At 54.1% G+C, this 15,157-nt stretch overlaps 1 protein-coding gene across 2 annotated transcripts in view; it reads right to left on the bottom strand.

Annotated features, from left to right (window-relative positions):
* ATL2 (atlastin GTPase 2) overlaps nucleotides 1-14,414 on the bottom strand; it is a 56,503-nt gene extending 42,089 nt beyond the window's left edge. The window contains exon 1 of one of the 2 annotated variants that reach the window (XM_068153049.1): nucleotides 14,315-14,414. In XM_068153049.1, coding sequence (XP_068009150.1) covers nucleotides 14,315-14,375 — 61 coding nt within the window. In that variant the 5' untranslated portion in view covers nucleotides 14,376-14,414. The remainder of the gene's footprint in view (nucleotides 1-14,314) is intronic. The other variant, XM_068153046.1, reaches the window with a different exon arrangement.
* Nucleotides 14,415-15,157: the final 743 nt, after the last annotated feature.

Raw genomic sequence — 15,157 nt, 5'->3', positions numbered from 1 at the left:
ACCCAAGAGATGAAAGGGAAGCTTGACCAGGGAAAACATCATGTGTGCCAAGGCAATTAGTGCCCAGCTCTACACAGCTCAGCAACGTGAATCAAAAGGGGGAAAAGCAGCCCCACCGGAGTCACAGGGAGGGAGAGCTGAAACAAAGCCCAGCAAAAAACTAACCCCACCCGACTAACAATCACATCCTGCATGGGTTCACTTTACCTTCACTGGATGAGCAGCATAGCCTGCAGGGCCAGGGAGGGGATTCTCCCCCTCTGCTGAGACCCCACCTGGAACTCTGTGTCCAGCTCTGGAGCCTCTCTTCCAGGAAGGATCTGGAGGTGCTGGAAGGGGTCCAGAGAAGGGCCACGAGGGTGAGCAGAGGGCTGGAGCTGCTCTGCTCTGGAGACAGCCTGAGAGAGTTGGGGTTGTTCAGTCTGGAGAGGAGAAGGCTCCCAGGAGACCTTCTTGTGGCCTTGCAGTATCTGCAGGGGGCTCCAAGAAAGCTGGGGAGGGACTTTGGAGAGTGTCAGGGAGTGATGGGACTGGGGGGAATGGAATCACAGGATCACCAAGGTTGGAAGAGACCTCAAAGATTATCAAGTCCAAGCAAAACTAGAAGTGGGGAGATTCAGATTGGATGTCAGAAAAGTTCTTGCCCATGAGGGTGGTGAGACCCCGGCACAGGTTGCCCAGGGAGGTGGTGGAAGCCTCCTGCCTGGAGGTTTTTCAGGCCAGGCTGGATGTGGCTGTGAGCAACCTGCTGTAGTGTGAGGTGTCCCTGCCCATGACAGTGGAATTGGAACTGGCTGATCCTTGAAGTCCTTTCCAACCCTGACAATTCTGATCTTTTTGGACCCTGCTGGTAAACACAGAGAGAAGGCAGCCAGGGCTGTTCTATCACTTCATCATGCAATTACCCCATACTAATTGGTACAGCAGCTAACCCTGGCCATGTACTTCAGTCCCACATGCAGGCTCCACAGCTCACCAATCTCTGCCAGGTATCACTGCAGCTGCTGCACACAGGTGCCTTGCTACAGCTCAAAGTACATTTCTTCTGCCAACAGGACAGCACCAGCACCACTGCCTCTCCCAGGGTGTTCCAGTAGTGCAGCTAAGTACTAACCACCCACTCCTGGGAGGGCTCTGCCACTCTTTCCCCTTTCCAGCACCACAAAGTACCACACCACCTTGCCTGCTAATTTTGCCACACAGTCGTAGGCTCATAGAAAGGTTTGGGTTGGAAGGGACCTCAAAGCTCATCCAGTTCCAACCCCCTGCCATGGGCAGGGAAACCTCCCACCAGCCAGGCACTTCATCCAGCCTGGCCTTAAACACCTCCAGGGAGGGGGCATCCACAGCCTCCCTGGGCAACCTGTGCCAGTGTCTCCCCACCCTCACTGGAAAGAGTTTTTCTAATCTCCAGTCTCCATCTATGCTCCTCAAGATTCAATCCACTCATCCTATCACTACAAGCCCTTGTTAGAAGTCCCTTCCTGACTTTCTTGTGGCCCCCTTCAGGTACTGGAAGACTGCTCTAAGGTGTCCCTGGAGCCTTCTCTTCTCCAGGCTGAACAGCCCCAACTCTCCCAGCCTGTCCCCACAGCAGAGGTTCTCCAGCCTCTGATCATCTTTGTGGCCTCATCTGGACCCTCTCCAGCAGCTCCAGGTCCTTCTTGTGTTTGGGAGTCCAGCACTGGAGGCAGTGCTGCAGGTGTGGTCTGAGTAGAGCAGAGGGGCAGAATCCCCTCCCTGTGCTGCTGCTCTCCCTGCTCTGGATGCAGCTCAGCACACAGCTGCCTGCTGGGCTGCCAGTGACCACTGCTGGCTCCTGGGGACTTTGTCAACAATTGACACCCCCAAGGCCTTCTCCTGCAGGCTGCTCTCCAGCCACTCCTCACCCAGCCTGGATTTGTGCCTGGGATTGCCCTGACCCAGCTGCAGGACCTGGCCCTTGGCCTCACTGAAGCTCATGAGGTTGGCTTGGGCCCAGCTCTGCAGGCTGCCCAGGTCCCTCTGGGTGGATCCCTTCCCTCCAGCCTGTCAGCAGCAGCACACAGCTTGGTGTCACCCCCAGACTTGCTGAGGGTACCTCAATCCCATTGTCCATGTCACTGACATTGATGTTAACCACCACTGGCTCCTGTACCCACCCTGAGGAACATCACTTGTCACTGGGCTCCATTTGGACAACTCAAGTGCAGCCAGCCAGCGGTCCACCCCTTAAGGCCATGCTTCTCCCATCTGGTGACCAGGACGTCATGCAGGGCAGCATTAAAGGCTTTACACAAGCCCAGGTAAAGGACACAGTTAACAGTGCTTGAAGGCAAGTCAGCTGAACAAACCAAACCAGCAGAACAAGCAATCCTAGATGAACGAGGCTCCACTAACCATCAGCTCAGGAAGAGCCTAGGGAGCACCAGAGCTGAAGACCAGCAAAAGGCAGAGCTAGACAGTTCCATCTCTGTGTTGGCACCCCCAGGCCCAGGTCCCAGTGCCAACTTAGAATCACAGAATTGTTAGGGTTGGAAGGGACCTCAAGGAGCATCCAGCTCCAACCCCCCTGCCATGGGCAGGGACACCTCACACTACAGCAGGTTGCTCACAGCCACAGCCAGCCTGGCCTCAAAAACCTCCAGCCAGGAGGCTTCCACCACCTCCCTGGGCAACATGTGCCAGTCTCTCACCACCCTCAGGGGCAAGAACTTCTTCCTAACATCCAATCTGAATCTCCCCACTTCTAGTTTTGCTCCATCCCCCCAGTCCTATCACTCCCTGACACCCTCAAAAGTCCCTCCCCAGCTTGCTTGGAGCCCCCTGCAGATACTGCAAGGCCACAAGAAGGTCTCCTGGGAGCCTTCTCCTCTCCAGACTGCACAACCCCAACTCTCTCAGCCTGTCTCTAGAGCAGAGCAGCTCCAGCCCTCTGCTCATCCTCATGACCCTTCTCTGGACACCTTCCAGCACCTCCAGATCCTTCCTGCAAGAGAGGCTCCAGAGCTGGACACAGAGCTCCAGGTGGGGTCTCAGCAGAGTGGAGCAGAGGGGGAGAATCCCCTCCCTGGCCCTGCTGTCTATGCTTCTCTTGCTGCAGCCCAGGATGTGATTGGCTCTCTGGGCTGCAAGTGCACACTGTGGCTTATGTTGTACTTCTCATCCCCCAGCACCCCCACCTTACCTCGAACAAACACAAGGTGATGTGCTGTGCACCCTTGCAGGCTCTGAAACAGCTGCACCAGCACAAGCTGAGAGGGAGGCTATCACAGGCTGCTTGACTGGGCACTGGTGCCAAAAGAAAGGTTCAGCTCTGCAGCCACAGCCTAGTTAAGCTGGAAAATACTTCTCCACACTCTGGGAACTCACAAGTACAGCTAAGAAGCCTGTCCACGTGGAGACTGACTTAGTGATATGTGAGAACGCTGCAGAGATGGACAGGCAACTGGGCTGTAACTGGATCGGGCTGCATGCTGCCAAAGGTTTGCCCAGATCTGAGAGAGTTCAGATTTAGGCTGGGCTGGCCAGCACCTTTGTTAACCTTCACTCAACAGCAAGGTTTCCTTCCTCTGCAAACAAAGGCTCACCTCAGTTTCAGTTCTGTCCATTGCAGGCAGCTGCTTGGAAGACCTCAAGCTTGGCTGAATCCTTCCTGCACTAGAGGATCATTCCCTTGAATGCTCCTACTGCATACACTGTAGCTGCCAAGAGCTCTCTCAGTCATTAGAAGAATTTTGATTGCAAAAAACCACCAGCTATGCTGTCACAAGGTGGCTGTAAAACATTTGCACTTTGGTTGCTCAGTTCCATACAATACAGAATTAACCAGGTTGGAAAACTCCTTTGAGATCATCAAGTCCAAGCTTTCACCCAACACCATCTAATCAACTAACCCATGGCACCAAGTGCCTCATCCAGGCTCTTTTTAAACACTTCCAGTGATGGGGACTCCACCACCTCCCTGGGCAGCCCAATGAGCACCTTCACATCAGTCCAAACAGCTCCAGACTTCCATATGTACCAAAACTTCTCTAACACCACTCACAAACTTGTTACCACAGAAGTCTCAGCCACTGCTAAGCAAAGGAGGCAGCAAATCTCTTTCCAGTGGTGTCCTGTGATGAGACAAGAGGCAATGGATACAAAATGGAACAGAAAGTTCCTCTTCAACATGAGGAAAACATTCTTTACTATGAGGGTGCTGGAGCCCTGGAACAGGCTACCCAGAGAGGCTGTGGAGTCTCCTTCTCTGGAGACTTAGGACCCATCTGGATACATTTCTGTGTGGCCTGCCCAAGGTGATCCTGCTCTGGCAGGGGGATTGGACTTCATGATCACTGGAGGACCCTTCCAACCCCTACCACTCTGTGATTCACAGCAGCCAACACAGCATTTCCTGGCACAGCAAAGGTTCTGTGTGCACTAACAGCCATTGGCCAGTCAGGCCTGGTGGTGAGCACAGCACTGAGGACAAGAAGAGAGCAATCCCAAAGGCAAGCCACAGCATCCTTCTGAAAGGAGCAGACACAGAGGGAAGCTGGTTATCACTGCTCTTTGTGGACAAGTTCTCAGGCTAGCCTGAATACATCTAGCCAGTCCAGCTGCTTTTCTACAGGACAGCACACCAGAGTGTGGACTACAAATGGTTTCATTTCCATCCTTCACTTGGGGTGAGAAGGAAGAGTAAAACACAATTGTCCAAAGGCTGGCTATTTAACATCCCCTCCAAACAACAGTGGTCTTTGTAGATCATACTGTCCTCATCCTGTGGCTCCATGAAGTCTGTCCTTACAGCGTGTAGAAGACTAGCACTAGGTTTAGGTGGTGACCCCAAGCAGTGAGCTGCTCTTTCAAAGCTCACAAAAACTTAATCCAGTCTGTTCTAAAGCACTACAGAAATCACTCAGCTACAGTTTAGGCTACAGAGCAGCTCTATTTGATACTTGATTAATGAAACAGCAATGTCTGCAAGTCAAAGTACTTAGGCTGAGACTAAGAATAACGTTCAAGTCTATCCCAAGCCAACTTCCAGCCTCTTTGAACAAGCAGCAGATTGCATGTGAAGGTTCTTCTCAAGCAAGCAGGACTCCTAGCAGCATCTGCAGCTGAAGCATTTAATTGTTATCAGCTATTTAAATGGGGAGGGGGGAGAGGGTTTTGCCTTTTAAATCCCAGAACATAACCTGAGGCAGGTTTTCAGCAGCTGCTTATTCCTACAGTACTGTCAGCTCTAGAAAATACCCCGGTCCTGTGCCCCAACCCCCAAAAGCACTACTCCAAACAACCTCTGGCCCAACAAATCTGCCACTCCAGCAGCACTCAGAAAGACTTCCTTTTAAGTATTTTTTGCACTGGCTTCCCTCCCTCATCCCCGTGACAAGCTTCAAAGTTCGTTGCCTGGAAGAGAAGCGATAGCAGCCCGGAGGGCAGCTCTGAGGTCACGTTGAGAGCCACGCTGCTGGTCAGAACAAGAACAATTCCTCAGCATCAGTGCAGAATTGCAAGTCTGCAGGCAGTGGTATCTCAGGATTAGGCTGACAGAGGCAGTTAAAATAACTGCACTTAGTCTTCCACTCAGCAGTACTACTCAGAGAAGATAAGAGGTGAGAACAGCTTTTCCAAGTACATGCAACACGTAAGCAGTCCCAACACGTCAGGACGAGCAGCTGGCACCTTCTCCAACGGGTTTCTACAACCTTCAATCCCCAGTACCACAATGCACTAGTGGTTGGAAGGGGTCTCCAGAGATCATCCAATCCAATCCAACCCCCCTGCCAAAGCAGGGTCACCCAGGGTAGTCTGCACAGGAATGCATCCAGGTGGATTTGGAAAGGCTCCGGAGAAGGAGACTCCACAACCTCTCTGGGCAGCCTGCTCCAGGACTCCAGCAGCCTCACACCAAACAACTTTCTCCTCATGTTGAGGTGAAATTTTCTACATTCAAGCTTGACCCTGTTGTTTCTTGCCTTATTAGTGTGCACCACCCAAAAGAGCTTGGCCCCCTCAACACCCAGCCCTCAGCTATTGATAGACATTGATCAGATCCCTGCTCAGCCTTCTCCTCTCCAGACTAAACAGCCCCAGGGCTCTCAGTCTCTCTTCACAGCAGAGATGCTCAAGTCCCACAGTCATCCTCATAGTTCTGTTGGACTCTCCCCAGCAGGTCTCTCTTGAACTGGGGAGCCCAGAACTGGACACAGTATTCCAGGTGTGGTCTCAGCAGGGCAGAGTAGAAGGGGAGAATCACCTCCCTAGCCCTGCTGGCCACACTCCTCTTGCTGCACCCCAGGATCTCATTTGCTCTCTTGGCCCCAAGGGCACACTGCTGTCCCATGCAGGACTTGCTGTCCACCAGCACTCCAAGGTCTTTCCCTGTGGAGCTGCTCTCCAGCAGGGCAGTCCCTAACCTGTGCTGGTGCCTGCTGTTGATTCTCCCCAGATGCAGGACCCTGCACTTGTCCTTACTGAACTCCATGAGGTTTGCCTGCAGCCAGCTCTCAGCCTGTCCAGCTCTCACTGGATGGCAGCACAGCCTGCCAGATGTCAGTCACCTGTTTTGTATCACCAGGAACTTGCTGAGGGTACTCTCAATCCCTTCATCCAAGCTGTTGATAAAGATATTGGACCCAGCACTGATCCCTGGGGAACACCACTGGCCACAGGCCTGAGTTGACTCTGTGCCACTCCAACAACAAAAGCCCTGTTGTCCTTGAGTACAGCACACTGCTCAACAACCACTTCAAACATTTCACTAAGACAAATAAAAGACTGTAAATTCAACAGGGCTATCTCTAAGGTGATGGCAGGGAAACCAGAAGCAGTAGTATTTGATACCAATTACAGACTGGGAGCTGATTCTGATCTCACTTGAGCACAAAAAACTGCATCAGAGCAAATTAAGTTCTCCTCTCAATTATCCATTTACTGGAGGTTACATTCTCCAGTCCATGTCTGTCATCTGGACAACATTCTATTAGCTCAAGTCTTAGACATTGCTGGCTTCCAGGTCTTGGCTCCTATTTCAGCCCTTTAAGAGAAACCTGCCAAGAGCTGAAGCAGCACACAAACCCCACCCTACCTGCATGCAGAATTCTCTGGTATGTAGGGCTGAAAATCTGCTCACTGTCCACACTGAAAATGCATTTAGAACAAGGGAATAAAGAAAACACTGGGTGAGCCATCTCCTTCTCTAGCAAAAGCATATCAGGATAGCCCTCATACAACACACAAGACAGGAACCTTACTGATGCACTCTGGGCCTCCTTACAGCTGTGACAGTCTCTTGTCTCCTCCAGGAGACAGGAGAGCAGAGGCCCAGAATGACTTGTCCTCCACACAATGTTGGATTCCTGTTAGCTCTGCTCACCAGATCATCAAGCTGGCCTCCACGAGGTGTTTCAAGCCCCAACTTACCTGGAACCACTCAGCCAACTTTGGTCAGCCCACCTTGGATGCTGCATGGCTCAGCCACATCATCTCTGCTCTCACACATTTTGCTCTAAGTTTTTCCAACCTTCAAGGGGAGTCAGCTACTGCTATAAACCCAGCAGAGGAACATTTTTCCTGTTGAATTAAGGGGAAGAGAGACTCCCTTGGCTTCGCAGACCCTACCCAACACAAAGATCACAGGAGGCACAAGCCGGCGGTGCTCTGTGGAGGAGCAACGTCCCCACAGAGCAGCTGGAATTCTCAGGGAGAGACTTCAGATAGCTTTAGGACATGTAAGTGTGTGAGCAACCTGCTGTGGAGGTAATTAAGTGAATCTACCAGCTAGGGCACCAGAGTGGGGCAGGCGGACAGCCTCCCAAATGCAAAGCTCCTTGCTGGAGAATTCCAGTTCAATACCAACAGGTAGCTACTTGCCTGGCATTACTTTATACCCTTGATCACCTCCCAGGAACTTGTTTGGACAGCTACAAGATACAAGAGGTGTTGTCATCAAGTCTCAAGGGACAAATTCAGCCACACAAGGATTAACAGAGGGCAGGAAAGACAGAAGTTAAAAACTGCTCAGATTTCATTCCAGGGTGAAGTGTGGAGAGAATCAACCTCCAAATCTGAAGGCCTTCTGAGTTCCTCCAGCTTTCACACAGTGAGCACCAAAGAGCAGGCTCAGCAAGGACAAAACAAGTCCTGCAACTACACAAAACATACTAGTTTGTTTCAGGAATACAAAGAAGTTAAAGGACAGACTAGTCACCAGCACTCTCAGGATGTTAATCTGCACTAAACATTCATTTGCTGCTAGGAATCATAGTATCACAGAATTGTCAGGGTTGGAAGGGGACTCAAGGAACATTCAGTTCCAACCCCCCTGCCATGCCCAGGGACACCTCACACTACAGCAGGTTGCTCACAGCCACAGCCAGCCTGGCCTGAAAAATCTCCAGGCAGGAGGCTTCCACCACCTCCCTGGGCAACCTGTGCCAGTCTCTCACCACCCTCATGGGCAAGAACTTCTTCCTGACATCCAGTCTGAACTCCCCACTTCTAGTTTTGCTCCATTCCCCCCAGTCCTATCACTCTCTGACACCCTCAGAAGTCCCTCCCCAGCTTTCTTGGAGCCCCCTTCAGATACTGGGGGGACATTCATATCAGCACCATCAGGAATTAATGCTTAGAAAGATTAATCAAAGGGCTATCACCTATTCTGTGCAGCTCAAGTAACATTCACTTCTGCAAACTAACTGGGGAGACCCTGGCCTGGATCAGCAGTGGTGTGGGCAGCAGGAGCAGGGCAGGGATTGTCCTCCTGCACTCAGCACTGGGGAGGCCACACCTGCAGTGCTGGGCTCAGTTCTGGGCCCTCACTGCAAGAAGGACATTGAGAGGCTGGAGAGGGTCCAGAGAAGGGCAAGGAAGGTGGGTAAGGGTCTGGAGAAGAGGGTCAGGGAGGAGCAGCTGAGGGAGCTGGGGGTGTTTAGTGTGGAGGAGGCTGAGGGGAGGCCTCCTTGCTCTCTACAGCTCCCTGAGAGGAGGCTGGAGCCAGGTGGGGGTTGGACTCAGCTCCCTGTTAAGAAGTGAAAGGAGGAGAGGCTTCCACCACCTCCTGGGGCAACCTGTGCCAGTGTCTCACCACCCTCATGAGCAAGAGCTTCTTCCCGACATCTGATCTCCCCACTTCTATTTTTGTTCCATTCCACCCAGTCCTGTCATTACCTGAGGCCCTTCAGAGCTGAGAGTGGCTCATAGATTGGTGTGGCATTGACACCCAATCCCTATTACACATTCATCTGCTGCTAGGAATCATAGAATTGTTAGGGTTGGAAGGAACCTCAAGGATCATCCAGTTCCAACCTCCCTGCCATGGGCAGGGACACCTCACACTACAGCAGGTTCCTCACAGCCACAGCCAGCCTGGCCTGAAAAACCTCCAGGCAGGAGGCTTCCACCACCTCCCTGGGCAACCTGTGCTAGGGTCTCATTGATGTTCTTGTCCTAATACACATCCCTCAGCTCTTAAACAGCAAAATTCAGCCTAAGCAACACTGTTAGGTACATTTCAAACAGTCTGCTATGGTGTTTTGAGATACAAAGCCCAAATCCACAAACCTCTTGATGTAAATCAACTCCCCACACAGCACTAAGACCTCAAACTCAGCTACAGCAAGAGAGAATTCTCACATCGAGGAACAATCCTCCCAAAGCAAGAGAAGTTACTTGCATCTTTCCTCCACCTCAAGGAGTTCAAGTTGCTGAAAATGTTTGAGCAGACCGAGACATCCTCCAGGACAGTGTTCAGAACCAGTGGATGTGGCTACTTCAGAAAACTTCCACTCCTTCACTGCCAACCTGCCTTTGCAGGAGCTTAAAAAACACTCTGGGGCTTTGTTCACAGACTGCACTGGGTTGCAAGGGAGCCTCCAAGGGCATCCTGTGCAACCCCCCTGCACTCAGCAGGGACACCTCCAGCTAGAGCAGGCTGCACAGCGACACAGCCAGGCTCAGCTTCAATGGCTCCAGGCATGGGGCCTCAAGCCCAGCCCTGGGCAGCCTGGGCCAGTGTCTCACCACTCTCCTTGGGCACAACCTCCTCCTGAGGGCCAACCTCAAGCTGCCCTGCTCCACTTTCAAACCATTGCCCCTGGGCCTAGCACTCCAAGCCCTTCTGAACAGTCCCTCCCCAGCCTGCCTGCAGCTCCCCTGCAGATACTGAACTGCAGCTCTAAGGTCTCCCTGGAGCCTTCTCCTCTCCAGGCTGAACAGCCCCAGCTCCCTCAGCCTGTCCCCACAGCAGAGGTTCTCCAGCCCTCTGGGCATCTTTGTGGCCTCCTCTGCACCCTCTCCATCAGGTCTATTTCTGTTTTGTGTTGGGGTCCCCAGAGCTGGGCACAGCCCTGCAGGGGAGGTCTCCCCAGAGCAGAGCAGAGGGGCAGGATCCCCTCTCTCCAGCTCTGGCCACACTGCTTTGGATGCAGCCCAGGCTGCCCTTGGCCTTCTGTGCTGCCAGTGCCTATTGCTGGCTCCTGTCCAGCTTCTCCCCCCCCCAGCACCCCCAAGTCCTCCTCTGCAGGGCTGGTCTCTATCTTGTCATCTGTTCACCTTAGACAGTTGAGATCAATGAGAAGCCTTAGAATACTAGTGATTGGCACAGTTAAGTTTGAGAACTCACTGCTCAAAGTGGCAGGCTGTAAATCCCACTGTGGGCCACTGCAAGCAGCACCAGGGAAAACAACTCAGTAGAGTTTCCAACTCCCTATTCAGAGACAACCACGCCAGAAAAATCAAAACTCCCCCCCAGAATAGGGCCTGCTGCTGACTGCAGTGCAGGAACAAAGGCAACTTCAAATGAGCTTTTCTATGTAAGGTGAAGTTTAAGTGAAACTTGGCAGGTTTCCTTAAAAGTGTCCTTGGAACAGTTAGAAACTTGGAGAGCCTGTGCCCAGATCTCCTAACAACAGGCACCAAGTTTTATCACAGCACTGAAGTGAAACCCACAGCCCAGCTTGTGCTGGAGATTAACACCACTGCAGCTCACCACCGCCAAAACAAGACCACCACAGAATCTTGTTTACCTGCCTTGCCATCTGCTTCTGAAGTTGGACCCAGCTCAAGAGTCAGAGAGGATATGATACCAGCCACCAGGAGATGAGTGCTCTTTTGCTACCCTGGAGGAAAAACCCCCAGCCCTCCTCCCCTCCTACAGAGTTGCTCTTATCTAGCCCAGCAGCTTGAGGCAGTGTCTCTGGTATGAATAGGGCAAGAAAACAATCTCTCACCTCACAGAGGTCTTGCTCCTGTCAGTGGTACTTTATTAGTACAGTCAGTAAGCAAACACTAATCACTGATACTTACAGAATCACAGAACTGCCAGGGCTGGAAGGTACCTCAAGGAGCATCCAGTCCCAACCACCCTGCCACAGGCAGGGACACCTCACACTACAGCAGGTTGCTCACAGCCACAGCCAGCCTGGCCTCAAAAACCTCCAGGCAGGAGGCTTCCACCACCTCCCTGGGCAACCTCTGCCAGTCTCTCACCACCCTCATGGGCAAGAACTTCTTCCTGACATCCAATCTGAATCTCTCCACTTCTAGTTTTGCTCCATTCCCCCCAGTCCTATCCCTCCCTGACACCCTCAAAAGTCCCTCCTCAGCTTTCCTGGGGCCCCCTGCCTGAGGAGGTGGTGGGGTCACCATCACTGGAGGTGTTCAGGAGGAGACTTATAGGATGCTTGATTGCATGGTTTAGTTGATTAGGTGGTGTTGGATGATAGGTTGGACAGGATGATCTTGAAGGTCTCTTCCAACCTGGTTTATTCTATACTGGAAGGCCACCAGAAGGTCCCCTGGAAGCCTTCTCCTCTCCAGACTGAACAACCCCAACTCTCTCAGGCTGTCTCCACAGCAGAGGAGCTCCAACGTCATGGCCCTTCTCGGGCCATCTTCCAGCAGAAGCCAGGGACTACTGTTGGCACAAGGTATCCAAGCAGCATCAGCACTCCTTCAAGACCTGCTCAAGTACTCTTCCTGTTCATCCCACCCAGCTGCTTGGCCTAGGAAAGATTGTTGTCGTTAAAGGAATGCTTTCAGGGCTAGCACCTAGAAAGGCTGGACCAGATGCTGCTTCCATCCTGGCATTCTGTGTGAGGGCTTTTATGCTAGTTCAAGCAAAACTGCTCTGTGCTAGATTCCAGAGATGTCTTTAAAAACTGCAAACAGCTGAGCATGAAGAGGAGGAGACAAGCCTTCCTCAGCCCCACTCCCTGCTTTCCAAAGAGCTCCAAGTTGAAACACCACAGAACTACCGCTGTTATCTGAGGAGAAATGTCATTATTGACTTTAGGGTAAGCCAGAACAGAGAGAGCTCTTAAGCAACACTCACTAAAGGTACAGCAGGAGTTACAGGCATCTCCTGTTACCCTTCTCCTCTTGTAACCATGCCATGCTACCACTCTGCTCCCTTTCACTGCACAGAAAGCTCTTCTGCAGTCAGGCACAGATCACCCCTAGCTGCACACACAGCCCCTATCAACGAAGCTGTACCATGCCTAAAGCACACAAGCAAGTGGGTAACAGCAACATCTGCACGTTTCTACCCCACAGTGATGACACAGCTACCTTAAAGGGCATTTATTACAGGGTTTATTTATGACTCTGAGAAAGTTATGCAACAATCTAAGACTTTGAGATCATTAAACTGCGGAGTGGGAGTGACACACAGCACCGTCCAAGAGAGCTGAACAGCGCTGGGGTGTTGAGGGGTGAAGGAAAGCAGCAGGACATCCTGAACTTCAATCTCTAGACTGTGACTAAAAAAATTAAATCACAGTGCTGTAAAAAGCAATCAAACATTTCTACCTGCTCAGCAGCGTTGCCCTTTCCTTCCCATAGACAGCAGAAGTCAGCAGAGTGGCCACTCTGCACCTGCCAGGTTATCATGCAGGTAGATTTCCCAGTCTCTAGCTGGCAAGCAAATGAAGCAACCAAAGGTAATAGTGGTGGAGTGAGTTTCATAGTATGGTGTAGGTGGGAAGGGACCTTAAAAATCATCTGGTTCCAACCCCCCTGCCATAGCCAGGGACACCTTCTACTACACCAGGCTGCTCCAGGGCTCATCCAGCCTGGCCTTGAGCACCTCCAGGGAGGAGGCAGCCACAGCCTCCCTGGGCAACCTGCTCCAGTGTCTCCCCAGCCTCACTGGAAAGAGCTCCTTCCTCACCTCCAATCTCACTCTGCCCTCCTCAAGACAGGGCTAGGTCTCTCTTCCCAGGTAGCAAGCAACAGGGACAGGAGGAACGGGCTCAAGTTGCAACAGAGGAGGCTTAGGTTGGACCCTGGGAAATACTGCTTCCCTGAGAGGGTTCTGTCCGGCTCTGGAAGAGGCTGCCCAGGGCAGCCGCGGAGTCACTCTCCGCGGAGAGATCAAAAAGCATCGCCTCGGTTTCGTTTAATCGTGTTCGGTTCAACCGCTCTGCTTCCGAAGGGAGTGAGAGTTACACAACGACTACGTTAAAGCACTTCGGTGTTTCAGGGCAGTGCTCAAACCCGCACGCCATTCCATTTCGCCAGCCCAGCCCCCTACAGTCCCGGGTCCCCCCACACAGCCAGCAGGCCGGAGACAGCCAGAGGGTGCCCAGCTCCCAGCTTTTAAGCCCTTCTTGAGAAATAACCATCTTAAAACACCCCACACTGCGCAGACGCCAGCACAGCCCAAGCGAAACAGCGAGCCGGAGACATGTCCCGTCACCACCGGAGGATCTATTACAAGCGAGAGCAGCCCTGACGGCGGAGCGCAGCGGGTCGGTACGGGGGACAGGCCAACAGGGATTAGCCCTCTCCTTCCCCGCGCTGCCAGGCGCTGCTCCCCTCCAAGGAGGCTCCGGCCCCGGCAGCCTGCCAAGGCAGCGCTCCGCGGCCTCAGGACCCCTCGGCGCGGCGCCGCCGCACGCCGGCCCGCGCCCCCTGCCCCTCGCACGAAGCGCCCGGGGGGCCAAGGGCCGAGCGGCCCGCCCGCTCCCCACACCGAAATAAGGTCACGGGCCGCCGGCCCCCCGGGCCGCGCTCCACGCCCGCCCCCGCTGCGGTAGGGGCCGCCGGCCGCACGGCGGGAGGCCCCGGCTGCGCAGGGAGAACGCGGTGACCCCGCTCCGCCGCGACCCGGCGCGCCGCGCCCGGGGGGGCTCCGTGCCGACTCCCCCGCCGCCCCTCGAGGACAGGCGTGGGTGCTGGCGGCCGCCCCCGCCATTTTGAGGTAGGGGGAAGACGCCGGGGCCTCCCCCGGCACCTCCACGCCGCCCGGCCCCGCCGCCCGGCGCGGCGCTTCCGCGGGGAGCCGGCGGGCAGCCCCGGCGCCGGCACGCCGCCGCGGCTCGCTGTGGGGGGAAGGCGTTACCTGGCGGGTCGGGCCGGTGGCGGGCCGGACCCGCGCGCCGCGCCGCGTCCCTGGCCGCCATCTTGTCCGGGTTTAAAATTAACTCGCCGTGACGTCAGAGCTCCGCCGCCAGACCTTTATCACCCGCCGGCGGCGCGGGGCACAGCGGGGCGGGCCCGGTCCTAGCGCCGCCCGCTGCCCTCCGGCGCCGCGCATGCGCTGTCGCTCCCCCCGGCCGCCGCGCCGGAGCTGCTAGGGCTGTCGCCTCAGGGCTTCATGTCCCTTGGGTTGGGAAATGCAGACCTTCAGATCCTCGAGATCTTAGTCCCTGGATCGCAAATGGGTTTGCCTTGGGTGTGGGCAGCGAAACCTTCCTGCTCTCTGCCACAGCCAGGCTGCCTTTAGCCAGAGCAGGCAGAACCAAGCCACAGGATCACTCAAGAGTTTCGCTTGGAAAAAGACCTTCAAGATCATCAGGTCCAACCAGTCCCTAACACTGCCGAGGCTGGGGCTAAACCGTGCCCTCAGCACCACAGCTCTGCCTCTCTCAAACACCTCCAGGGATGGGCATTCAACCACCTCCAGTCTTTGAGAACCCTTCCAGTCAAGAACTTTCTTCTAGCGTCCATCCTACACCTCTGGGGCAACCTGAGGCCCTTGCTGCTCCTCCTGTCACTTGTTCCTAGGGGGAAGAGTCCAGCCCCCACCTGGCTCCAGCCTCCTCTCAGGGAGCTGTAGAGAGCAATGAGGTCTCCCCTCAGCCTCCTCTTCTCCACACTAAACACCCCCAGCTCCCTCAGCTGCTCCTCCCCAGCCCTCTTCTCCAGACCCTTCCCCAGCTTCCTTGCCCTTCTCTGGACCCTC

This window comes from Melanerpes formicivorus, unplaced genomic scaffold (assembly GCF_026170545.1).
Source record: "Melanerpes formicivorus ecotype bairdi unplaced genomic scaffold, bMelFor1.0.p_v2 SCAF_25, whole genome shotgun sequence".
Classification (NCBI taxonomy): Eukaryota; Metazoa; Chordata; class Aves; order Piciformes; family Picidae; genus Melanerpes; species Melanerpes formicivorus.
Note: the sequence above shows the minus strand (reverse complement) of the source record. Positions and strands in the feature narration are given on the sequence as shown.